Raw genomic sequence first — 12,077 nt, 5'->3', positions numbered from 1 at the left:
CGAGGAGCTCATTCACGCTCCCCAGCTGCGCTCTGTGACAGCGGAAAGGGGAGGAATGCCGCTGGCTCGCTGGCTCCAGGGCCCGCAGTGCCACTCGCAGCATCCAGTCCACCCGGTCAGTGCCAAAAGCCGCCGCCTTAGGGCCGGAACCCGCCTCGTCCTCAGGCCGCGGCCCTGCCTGGGGGCCGCAGCTCCCCGCTGAAGGCCCGAACCCGGAAGCCCAGCTCGTTGCCTGGCAACGCCCTCCCAGGTGCCTGTCAGGGCGCCCGCTACAGACAGTCACCGTTGAGGAGGTGGGCAAGGCGGGCGCTGAGAGGAAACAGCGCCTCAGCCAAGGGCGGGCTATAGCGGAACCGGCGAGCCTCCCACACTTGTTGCCAGGAGGTAGCCCTGGGCCCGCTGTCGCTCCGGTCGCAGTCTATCCTGGAGCTGAGAGGAGCCTCCAGTGGGCAGGAGTTTGCAGGAGGCCCGATAGACCCCCGAGCTGTATTTTGGGATCTCTCTGGGCTGTTTTTGGTCTCCTGAAGGCCATTTCTGGGGTCCATGGAAAAGCTTTTTGGGCCCCAGGGGGGATTTTGATGCATCTCATGGCATTATTTGAATGTCAGAAGGATTCTGGGGGTCCCTGAGGCCCACTTTTGAGTCTCTGGAGGCCATTTGGACTTGAATAACAGAGAAATAAAGTCTGCAAAGATCATGCCTTATTCCTGTGCAAAACAAATGTCTAAAATGCATCCCTCTGATCCTATTTGGCATAGCTCCTGTCCTGTACTGAAACAGAAGTGATTTAACTGACTTTCTGATGTATATGAACTGATAAATTGACTGCTTTTGTGTCTGTCAGTACTATCCTGTTGCATCACCCAGTTCAGAGTGTGACTGCATTTTGCTGTTAACAAGAAACACCTAATCCCAGTGTCAATAAAACGTCTGTCACAAACAGTAATACAATCACCAGTACCTTATACTGCTTCTGGTAAGTTAAACTTTTACCTTGTGATAGCAATAGGGAATCATGGAATATAGAATCATGGAATGGTTTGGGGTGGAAGGAACCTTAAAGCTCATCCAGTTCCAAGCCCCTGATCTCCTTCCAGTTTTAGACTGGCACACTTCCCAGTACAAAGTAGATCCTCTGACCTCCTCCCAGTACAAACTGGGCCCCTGAAACCCCTTTCGATTATTGTCCCAGTACATTTCCAGATTGTCCCAGTACATATGGAATCCATTATGCTCACCCACTACAGCATGGACACACTCCCAGTACAAACTGGAGCCCTTTGTAGCCTTCCAGCACAAGCTGGTTCCCCCGGTACTCTCTCAGTACAGAACAGACAAATTCCCAATACAAATTGGATCCCCTGACCCCTCCCAGTACAGAATGAGGCCTATTCCAACACCAACTAGATCCATTTAAGACCACGCAGTACAGACTTGGCCTGATGCCAGGACAGATTGAATGCCTTCTCTCCTCCCAGTACAAAATGGATACCTTTAACCCCTCCCAGTACAAACTAGGTGCTCTGTCACAACAAGCGGGATGTCCAAATTTTCTGGAGCACAGAACTGTTAGGTGGAGGAGATTCTGGTGTCCCTGGGCTGTGTTTTAGGGGTCCCTGGGGGTTATTTGGGGCTCATAATGATTTGGGAGTTCTTAAGGCTAAATTTTGGGGTCCCTGAGCTGTATTTTGTGGTCGGAAGGAGTTTGGGGGTCCCCGGGGTAAATTGGGGCCCCCAAAATGCATTTTGGAGACCCTAATGCTAATTTTTTTGTGCACCTGAGATGTATTTTTACATCTTTAAAGGCCATTTTAGGTCCTCTGAAACCCAGTTTTGGGTTCCTGGGGCCATTTTAATGTCAAGATAAGATTTGTGGGTCCTGATGTCCTGTTTGAGGGGCCCTTAGGGAGTCCCTGGGGAGGATTCAGGTTTTGGTGTCCTCTAGCTATACTGTGGGGGATGCTGAGGCTATTTTGGGTCCCCAGAGGGAATGTGGGGAATCTTGGGGTCCGTGAACTGCACCTTGGGCGTCCTCAGGGGTTAAAAGGATCTGGATCAAAAGGATCAGGGGAATCGGAAAGGGTTAATTTAGGGGTTCCTGAGGACCAGTTTCTTAAGCTGCATTCTGGAGTCAGAAGGATTTTGGGGATCCTTAGGGGTGATTTTGGGGTGTCTGAGTGCTATTTTTAATCCTCAGGCTGTTTTTTTGAGCCATTCTGTGTGCAGGACGCTCATTATGGGGTCTCACTAGAGGGAATTTGGGAGTGCTAGAGAGGTACCCTTGGGGTTTTGATGCCCCGGTGGCAACCTTAGGGTCCCCAAGCTGTATTTTGGGATCTCTCTGGGCTATTTTTGGTCTCCTGAAGGCCATTTCTGGGGTCCATGGAAAAGCTTTTTGGGCCCCAGGGGGGGATGCTGATGCATCTCATGGGATTATTTGAATGTCAGAAGGATTTTGGGGTCCCTGAGGCCCACTTTTGAGTCTCTGGAGGCCATTTGGATTTCTTCTGGGCCAGTTGGGGTCCCGGAGGCCATTTAAGGATCTCTAGGGGGGAGTTTTGGAAGGCCCCTCTGCCCTGTTTGGGGATCTCTGGGGAGTGTGGGATTCCTGCGGAGTTTTAGGGTTGCTGGGGGCCTGTCTGGGGGCGTTGAGCTGTTCTGGGGGATCTGCAAGGGGTATTATCATAGAGTAGTTAGGGTTGGAAAGGGCCTTAAGCTCATCCAGTTCTATTCCCCTGAAAACAGGGACATCTCTCACTAGACCGTGTCACCCACAGCTCTGTCCAACCTGGTCTTGAATACAGCCAGGGATGGGGCATTTACCACTTCTCTGGGGCAACCTGAGGGTCCCTGGTGCCATTTTTGGTCCGCAGATGTCATTGTGGAGGCCCTGGGGTGATTCTGGGATCCATGGGCTGTATTTTGGCATTCTGCAGGGGTTCTTTTGGCATCAAAAAGATTTGGGGGGATCCCTGGGTGTAAATCTGGGGGACCCTAAGGCCCATCTGGGGGGGTCCCTGGGCCATTTTGGGTCCCCAGAGGGCATTTTAGTAGAGCTTGAGCTGGCATTTGGAGGTCCCTGGACTATATTTTGGGCGCCCAGGGACTATTCTGGGGTCAGACAGATTTAGGGAGTCTTTAAGGGTAAATGTTGGGGTTCCCTCTTGCCTGTTTGGAGTCCTTGGAAGCCTTTTTTTTCCTTGAACTGCACACACATTCAGTGTGTTTAACCCCCAAACTAATGTGTCTGTAGGAAATGGTTCTTAGTCGTTTTTTCCATCACCTCTCCCTCCAGGGAAATCTCCCATAAGCTTGTGGCTGGAGAGAAGGACCTGAGTTCTCTTATCCCTTAGCATGAGAGGCAAAACATTCAATGACAATCAAAGAACTTTATTATCACAGGCAGAACACTCAATGACAACCAAGGAGCTTTGTTGTCGGCTCAGAGTGCCACCTTCCCCTCCTTGCTGGCAGGATCACCGTGCACCCTGAACCGATATACGCAGGTGTAGTCCGGGTGGCCCCAGTTGCTCAGCACTCGCAGCAGGATGTAATTCACAGACCCAGAGATCTCATTCTGAAAGGAGGAGAAGAGATGAGTTGTCTTTTCCTCTCTGGCATTCAACTACTGACCTAGCACTGCAGCAATGGACTTGTTCAACACCTGACTGCCCTGGGAGGGTTGTGGCCGAGACATTCTTCCACCGCTCTACCTCATTGGGCCAAAAGAACAGGAAAGGAACAAGCATCTCCCTGAAATTGTAGTGAACGGATTGGCAAATACTTCTAGCCTACCTCGGGGCACATGCTTCCCCTGTCAGAAGACCCAGCGGTGTCCCTATCATGTCTCAATGCCTTCTCTAGAAAGCCATGGCACAGAACGGCCTCCCTGTCTAGCTGGCCTCGATACTAGAAACAACAGCATCCTCAGAAAGCCCCGTATTTCTAGTCTTTAATGAGCAGGCCAGTAGCAGTGTTTCCTGAGTGGATGTGGCCACGTGTAGGCACTTGGAGTCCAGACAGCCAAGCTGATTTCAGCTTCAGCAGTGGTGGTTGTCAGCACTGAAGCGTAAACCCAAAAGGGAAGCAGAACGGCATTCCAGGCATATGCCATTAGGAGGTTAAAGCAGAAGGAGGGACAGCACGGCACACAGCATTCTCCAGGAGAACGTTGCTTCAGCCCTCGGGCACGGGAGCTTCTCCCCAGCAAGCAGCATTTCTCCCCCTCTCCTTTCCTCCCATCCCTTCTCCGTTCTCCTCCCTCTTTGTCCCCCTACCTTTAGCTGAAAGGTCTGAGTGGGATTCAGTGGTGCCAGGAAAACAAACAGTCCCAGGAGCTGCTCCTCCTGGTCTTCCGTCACCGCCTAGGGAACGATGGGGTGGAGAAAACATGAGTGCCCTGGTCCACCATGGGAAGACTGAACCTCTGGTGGTGAAGTCCTGATTTATTTCGTCTACATAACCCAAGGAAGATAATCACAGGGAAAAGACGAGAAGCTGAAGCTAGCCAGGGTGCTGCCACACTTGCCTACTTAACGAGTGTAGGCTGTCAGAAAAGGAGCAGACATTCCCAGGGTAATGATCCCTGAGGATCACCAATGCTCACTGGCATTGGGAGCCAGGAAGGTCCAAGGGGCAGACACTGTGCCAGCTCATTTTCCCTGTGGCTCCTGGAGCACGGTCTTGGCCCAGAAGCCTCCTTTTGTGTGGTATATTGGACAAAAGAGGAGTCCAATGGAAAGGGAGCAACTCCAAGGAGCCTGGTTCTTCTGCAAGGCAAGAGGGAGCCGCAGGCTTCTGGGTTCTGACCCGTATTTACCCCCTGCTTAGAAATGCTGAGCAACCCTCTGCCCCCCACTCAGAGAAATCACTTACGTAGACAGCAAAGTCCTTTGGAGCACTGGAGACACCGTTTTTGAGGAGCGGTGGCCCTGAGACATGGTCCATGGTGACTGCTCTGGGAATGATTGGCATAGAGAGCTTGATGAGGACGTGTCCCTGACTTCCATGGAAGGGCCAGCAGTTTCCTGGATGATTTTCCTTCTGAAAGGAGAAGAAGAAACTGCGTTCACGTGGAGAAGAGTGCCCCGGCTTTCGTTTCTGCCATGAGCATCACGAAGTAAGAACTGATCTGGCCCACCAGCTCTGCTCTGAACTGCATCTAGTGCCTTGGGTCAGACCCTGCCAGTACCAAACAGAGCAGCAGTTGTGAGAATCCACAGGTCACAAGACCCCTTCAGCACTGTAGAAGCACTGTGAAGGCACGCAACTGGGTGTGTTCCCATGATCAGTGCCAGGAGAGCTTGACAACACAGAGTGGGGCCCTCCAGCAGTGCAGGCCCTCAGCCATGCTGACAGTTTGCACAGGGACGAGGAAGACAAAGGCTGCAGGACCAAGGCTGCCTGCTAGCAGCTCAGATGGAGGACCTGAGGCAGTCTGGGAGAGGAAATACTCGGCAGGGAGACAGTGAGTGAGTCCATACAAGAATGTGACAGGAAAAGAAAGCTTTGAGGAGCAAAGAGAAGGGTAAAGGCAACTCTCAGCAGCATGGTTGCATTCTCCAACACCCCCCCACACACCCCCAAACCCGCCTTTCGTTTTCCTGTTTCTTGGTGCTCCTACCTCAAGAATAAGTTCAGGAGATCTCACATAATCCAGCGATAGCAGGGAAAACAACACGATTTTATATGCCGAACTCCGGTAGGATGGACTTGTGTATTCAGGAATGACAGCAGCCCCTGGAAATGAAAACATAAGCACGATCATTGAGCAGTGTCAGGAGGAATATTGCACTGTTCGCCTGAGAAATGCTGTTAAGTGCTCCTCCATCTCTTTCCTGCAGTGGGATTCCCCTCTTTCTTCCTGGCGTGATCCCTCTGGAAAGCAGAGCTGGGACTCATGAATCTATGGTAATGTCAGCTGGAATGTCAGCTAGGCTTTCTGCTCTTTAGGTGGAGTCCAGCCGCTTCCAGAGTCTGTCAGAGGGTACGTTTTTTAGGGCACGATGTGGCCCTCGGCTTCTTGCCCTTTCTCTCCTACCACTGAGCCCGTTCCAAGGCCCATCTTGTCAGTGTGCGCAGGAAGCACTCTGGAACCAGTCTGTGTACAACGGCACAGCACCTGACGATTTGAGGGCATAATCAGTCATTGGGACTTGGCTTTCTTCCAGCTTCTCCAAGACTTGATTGATGATCCCTTGAACAGCCTGGGGAAGAGAACAAAGGCAAGCGCCTGTTAACAGGAAAAGGAATGGGACAATCATCTCCCTTGCAAGGCCAGCCAAGGGGAAGGTGTATGAGGTTCAACTCAGCTGTGAGGAACGCCCAGATTGCCTGGAAACCTCCCAGGCTTGCTCTACACTGAGAAAGGTATAAGTACAGCAACTGGGACTCCCATCACGGCGCTCTCTTCCCCCATACAGAAGTGTGGAGCGAGAGGAAAGGAGGTGTGGCCATGCACAGCACTTGTTCCAGCCACACCAGCCTTTTGGCTAGCCAGGACAGGGAACTGTAGAAGGATAAAGTCTGGAGGGAGGAAAGAAACCTCTGAGTAGAGCCTTCTGCAGCATGCCCTTACCAATCCAGAAAAGCCTGGGAGCTTAGACTGCTTCAAGGCTTCATGGAGAGCACGCTCGGTGACATCCCTTGTGATGTAATGCTGGTGATAAAACTCTTGCTGGAGCATCTGGAGCTGTTCTTTGGGGATCTGGGCTCTACTCAGTGCTTCTCCTATTTCGTTTGCTGCTGGCCTAGAAAAGCGAGAAACAAGAGACTGTCACTCTTGTGGCTGGCCTCTCGAACACCATGGGGGTGTGAGCAAGGTAAGAAGCCTGGCTCTGAACGACTGGCAGGGAAATCATGTCTTAAGCAGTCGGGAGAGCTTGGTCCAAAGTGCTTAGAGTTTCAGGCTGAGAAGCAGCTTCCTGGCTGCCCGGGAACATTTGGGGAAACTGAGGAACATCTCCAGTGTGCCCAAAGCTGCCACGTTCCCTACTACATGTGCCAATGTCTTATCAAAGCCAGGCAAGAGCAGATCTGAAGGGGAGCAGGTGGTATTCCCTATAGAAAATACTAACTAGAACAACTCAGACATGAACACGGAAAGCTGCAAGACACACAGGGAGCAAGGGAGGGTGGCTGCTGCTGCCAGATGGTTCCTCTCCACAGCATCTCTCTCCCCTGCTTTGCTGTAAGCAGACCAGGCCAAGCAAAAGGGTGACGGATGGGTGGCCCCAGTCCTCTAGTGGATGTGGGGAGCTATAGGTGACCATTTGACAGACAGGATGAAAGGGCAATGGGAGAAGGTCAGGAAGCTGTGCTAGGTGAAGTCTCTGTGAGGCAGGACAGAAACGATGTCCTGCTGAGGCCCAGGGGCAGAGCTCCTCTAAATCACCCTCAAGTCGAGAGGAAATAACCTGTACCTCCACGTCTCCTCGTCGCATCCAGAGAGGACGGAAGGCGCCTGGAACAACAATGAAGGGAACAGTCATCACAAACCGCAACAGACCAGTGTTTTGCTGGAACCTAAGCAAGCCCATATCTGCATAATAATTCTTTTTATCAGCCGTGTGCAGTGCCACTGGCTGTGGAGACACTGATATTCGGTACAGCTGACCTTCACCCGAATGACCTGCCAGGATGCCAACTGTCCCCAACCCTAGCCACAGTGTTTTACTGTGTGGTACGTTACGTCCTGGTAGAACCAGTCTCGATCTGAAAAAACCTGAATGTCACCTGCTGTTCGGGGGGGGAGGAGGTGAAGGCCTGGCATCCTGCTGCAGCCTTCCAGAGGCCTTCTTCACCCAGCAGTCCCACGTGGTGAACGCCTGTTAAGACACACAGCAAAACTCTCCTTACGCTTAGAACTTGGTCTGAGGCTGGGTTATGCATCGGCTTCCCTTTCCCTGGCTCTCCCAGCTGCCACAGTTGTTTCTCCTCTTGTAGTCTTTGAGAAAGGTTGTGAAAGAGGGCTTCACAGTACACAGATATTCCTTCCCATGGAACATGCTCCTTGTCCCGCAGAAGCTTTTCAGCTCCTGGGGACAGGGGGGGTTAGCCACTGCCTCTCCATCGCCTTAAGAGAACTGGCTGAGCCCTTCCTTGCCTCCACAGCCATTCCTCTGAAGCAGGGGGAACTGGCACACCTCTCTCACTTCTTCCTACTCTTTGCTGGGCTACTCCGGTCAGAGCACATGGAGCCCTATCTCCTAAGGCACCATGCTCAGGTCCCAGTTCCACCGAGACTCACCGAACAAGAGCAGACTGATGAGCAGCACCAGGGTCACTGCCTTCAGAGCCTTCATTCTCCTACGCAGCAGCTCCAGGGTCACTGCCTTCAGAGCCTTCATTTTCCTATGGAGCAGCAAAGAGGAAAAGGATAGTGAAGCTGGTGGCACCCATGCAGTTCAGCAGCAGACCTGAGAGCAGCAGTAGGGATGGCAGGTCTTGAACCTAGCATTCCTGGTGTGAGGATTGCCTTGGTCCCGCATAAGCTCATCAGTGGTTGAGTTGTCACCAACAGCACCAACAGGGCATCTGGTTACAACAGCAACTGGCACTGTCTGGTTAGTGACGAAGGGCTCTGCATTAACTCCAGAATAGCAGAAGGAGTTGCAGCAAAAGCTGTGACCATAATTCGTGTCTGTGGGGCTAGAGAGGGCTCAGCCTATACCCTGACAGTTCAAGAGCTCACAAGGCAGGAGGGGTTTTGTATCTCCCCTTCAAGCGGCATTTCTTTAGCAGCCAGGCTATCACTGGCCCTTTTCTTTGCATAAGTGCTGGCAAATGCAGACTGGGTGAAGATGGAGGGATGGATGAATGTAAAAGCATGCTGGTAATCCATGCGTGTGCACTGGCTGCAAGGCGGTGGACATGTTGTGCCCCGTCCCGATGTTTTAGCATTAGAAGATGGTGTTTATGATGAGTGCAGGCCTCGATCCCAAGTCAGCAAGCGCCTACGTGGAGCTCGACACAAACCGAGGAGGAAAAAAGCCGCGGGTAAAGAAGCAAAAGTAACAGTGCAAACAAGATGAGAAGAAACTGGAACGTGCTAAGACACAACAGCGAACTGTGAGCAAGTTTGAGAGACTAGGCTCCCATATGCTTAATGTAACCCATTGCATACTAATTGCTGTGTACTACACTGACTATGTATCCACGAATACAGCAAGCAATTGATTACGTATCAAATCTTAATAGAGCCAGTTACTGTGTATGTATCCACGTATAATAAACCAAGCTATTGTAAGCAGATGCAGACAACAGTATAAAAAGGATAGATGCTGTGTAATAAATGGCATTGGCTTGATCACATTGATCGTTTCAGCGTTGTCCGTGACTCCCGCGTCGCGACACGCGGGGAACTCAGGAAATACCAAGGAAACATCTTGGTGGCTAGTCCAATGTGCCATGAAGCCTGATGTGCCAAGAGACAGCACACACCGATCTGGAAGATGGAAGGTCCTCCTGCTTGTTCTAACAGGCTCACGGCATGCACTTCATTAAAAATAAACAGTCCTCTTATGTTTTTCCAAGAACCAGGGAAGCTCAGGCTCATAACCCATTCTGCAGAGGCTTCAAACATACCTTTTCAGAACTTGGCCCCACCGTGAGACTCTCTTTTTCTGCACTGAGGCGCAGACAACAGGCATCCTGCTTGCTCAGGAGCAAACCAACCACTGTGGAGTCTGTTCCCTCAAGAGCTGCAGTCTCTTGACACAGGGACAACTCTGATCTTCCACCCTCCTGTGTCTGCCTCAAAGCCAACAGTGCTTTGTGACATCACTGGCACTAGGCAACGTCACAACAGAAAGGCAGCCCTGTGTTCTGAGGCCAAGTCCGACATGAGCGGGAGCAGGTTTTGCTCCTCTGCACGAGGGAAAACATCCTCCAACACCAGACCGTATCCTCCCATCAGAGGTGGCAGCTCTCTGCATTCCCACTTGCATTCCCACTTTGCACCAGGACAGCTAGGACCTCTGGCTCTGTACCCTGAGCACGCTTTGCAATACCCAAACTCTGGGTATTAATTGCTACAGAGCTGCACAATGACAACATTACCATCATTGTCACAGGGCCTCAGTTCACAGCAGCTACAAAGGCCCTTTGGAAAGGCTCCCAGGCATGTTGCTTTCTCTGAAGAGGACCTGCTGCTGACCTGTGCCCAGTGTTAGCAGCAGAGCCTTCCGGCCACCAATGTTTCTGTGCCACCACAGCACCAGGGCCCTGGCTCCATCAATAAAGCTGAAATGATCACACCAGGGGTATGTGTTTTCCTGGTGTCCCTGTGAGCTGGCTGCATGTCCCCTGGTGTCGTGCCCCATGGGTGGGTGCCTCTGTCTGTTGGGGGGGGGGGGGGGGGGGGATTTGTCCCCAGCAACCATCTCCAGGGATGAAGATGCCACAGCCTGCTTGCTCCTGTGCTGGATGTGAGCCCCAGCTCTACATCCCAGCCCACCTCCACATCCCTTCCTGTACAACCAGCTCATGCTCCAGAAGGGCTCACGTCAACTGCGGGTTATTTTCACACATGGGCACTCTGAGGTACCTTCCTGCCCATGATTTCAATGCAGAAACATCACTCGGAACAGGCCACTGTATTTTGGGGGCACATTTCCTATCCCAGCTTTGGCCCTTCCCTCTTCTTTTTGTCTTCAGAGAGCTCCCCTAGGCGTGGGGGTGCGAGGAGCTCATTCACGCTCCCCAGCTGCGCTCTGTGACAGCGGAAAGGGGAGGAATGCCGCTGGCTCGCTGGCTCCAGGGCCCGCAGTGCCACTCGCAGCATCCAGTCCACCCGGTCAGTGCCAAAAGCCGCCGCCTTAGGGCCGGAACCCGCCTCGTCCTCAGGCCGCGGCCCTGCCTGGGGGCCGCAGCTCCCCGCTGAAGGCCCGAACCCGGAAGCCCAGCTCGTTGCCTGGCAACGCCCTCCCAGGTGCCTGTCAGGGCGCCCGCTACAGACAGTCACCGTTGAGGAGGTGGGCAAGGCGGGCGCTGAGAGGAAACAGCGCCTCAGCCAAGGGCGGGCTATAGCGGAACCGGCGAGCCTCCCACACTTGTTGCCAGGAGGTAGCCCTGGGCCCGCTGTCGCTCCGGTCGCAGTCTATCCTGGAGCTGAGAGGAGCCTCCAGTGGGCAGGAGTTTGCAGGAGGCCCGATAGACCCCCGAGCTGTATTTTGGGATCTCTCTGGGCTGTTTTTGGTCTCCTGAAGGCCATTTCTGGGGTCCATGGAAAAGCTTTTTGGGCCCCAGGGGGGATTTTGATGCATCTCATGGCATTATTTGAATGTCAGAAGGATTCTGGGGGTCCCTGAGGCCCACTTTTGAGTCTCTGGAGGCCATTTGGACTTGAATAACAGAGAAATAAAGTCTGCAAAGATCATGCCTTATTCCTGTGCAAAACAAATGTCTAAAATGCATCCCTCTGATCCTATTTGGTGTAGCTCCTGTCCTGTACTGAAACAGAAGTGATTTAACTGACTTTCTGATGTATATGAACTGATAAATTGACTGCTTTTGTGTCTGTCAGTACTATCCTGTTGCATCACCCAGTTCAGAGTGTGACTGCATTTTGCTGTTAACAAGAAACACCTAATCCCAGTGTCAATAAAACGTCTGTCACAAACAGTAATACAATCACCAGTACCTTATACTGCTTCTGGTAAGTTAAACTTTTACCTTGTGATAGCAATAGGGAATCATGGAATATAGAATCATGGAATGGTTTGGGGTGGAAGGAACCTTAAAGCTCATCCAGTTCCAAGCCCCTGATCTCCTTCCAGTTTTAGACTGGCACACTTCCCAGTACAAAGTAGATCCTCTGACCTCCTCCCAGTACAAACTGGGCCCCTGAAACCCCTTTCGATTATTGTCCCAGTACATTTCCAGATTGTCCCAGTACATATGGAATCCATTATGCTCACCCACTACAGCATGGACACACTCCCAGTACAAACTGGAGCCCTTTGTAGCCTTCCAGCACAAGCTGGTTCCCCCGGTACTCTCTCAGTACAGAACAGACAAATTCCCAATACAAATTGGATCCCCTGACCCCTCCCAGTACAGAATGAGGCCTATTCCAA

The 12,077-nt window shown here is 52.1% G+C and overlaps 1 protein-coding gene across 1 annotated transcript; it reads right to left on the bottom strand.

Annotated features, from left to right (window-relative positions):
* Positions 1-3,391: 3,391 nt before the first annotated feature.
* LOC117435938 (SUN domain-containing protein 3-like) lies at positions 3,392-8,348 on the bottom strand. The gene is made up of 9 exons (XM_034060777.1): positions 8,249-8,348; positions 7,735-7,826; positions 7,422-7,462; positions 6,578-6,749; positions 6,122-6,206; positions 5,624-5,739; positions 4,876-5,043; positions 4,278-4,364; positions 3,392-3,577 (listed from the first exon to the last, which is right to left on the bottom strand). Exons 1-9 carry the CDS (start codon positions 8,346-8,348, stop codon positions 3,443-3,445), a joined length of 996 nt encoding a protein of 331 aa, XP_033916668.1. The 3' UTR covers positions 3,392-3,442.
* Between the last annotated feature and the right edge of the window lie 3,729 nt (positions 8,349-12,077).

This window comes from Melopsittacus undulatus, chromosome 3 (assembly GCF_012275295.1).
Source record: "Melopsittacus undulatus isolate bMelUnd1 chromosome 3, bMelUnd1.mat.Z, whole genome shotgun sequence".
In the NCBI taxonomy this organism is placed as follows: domain Eukaryota; kingdom Metazoa; phylum Chordata; class Aves; order Psittaciformes; family Psittaculidae; genus Melopsittacus; species Melopsittacus undulatus.
The sequence above is the reverse complement of the archived record's forward strand: the minus strand, read 5'-3'. Positions and strand labels throughout refer to the sequence as shown.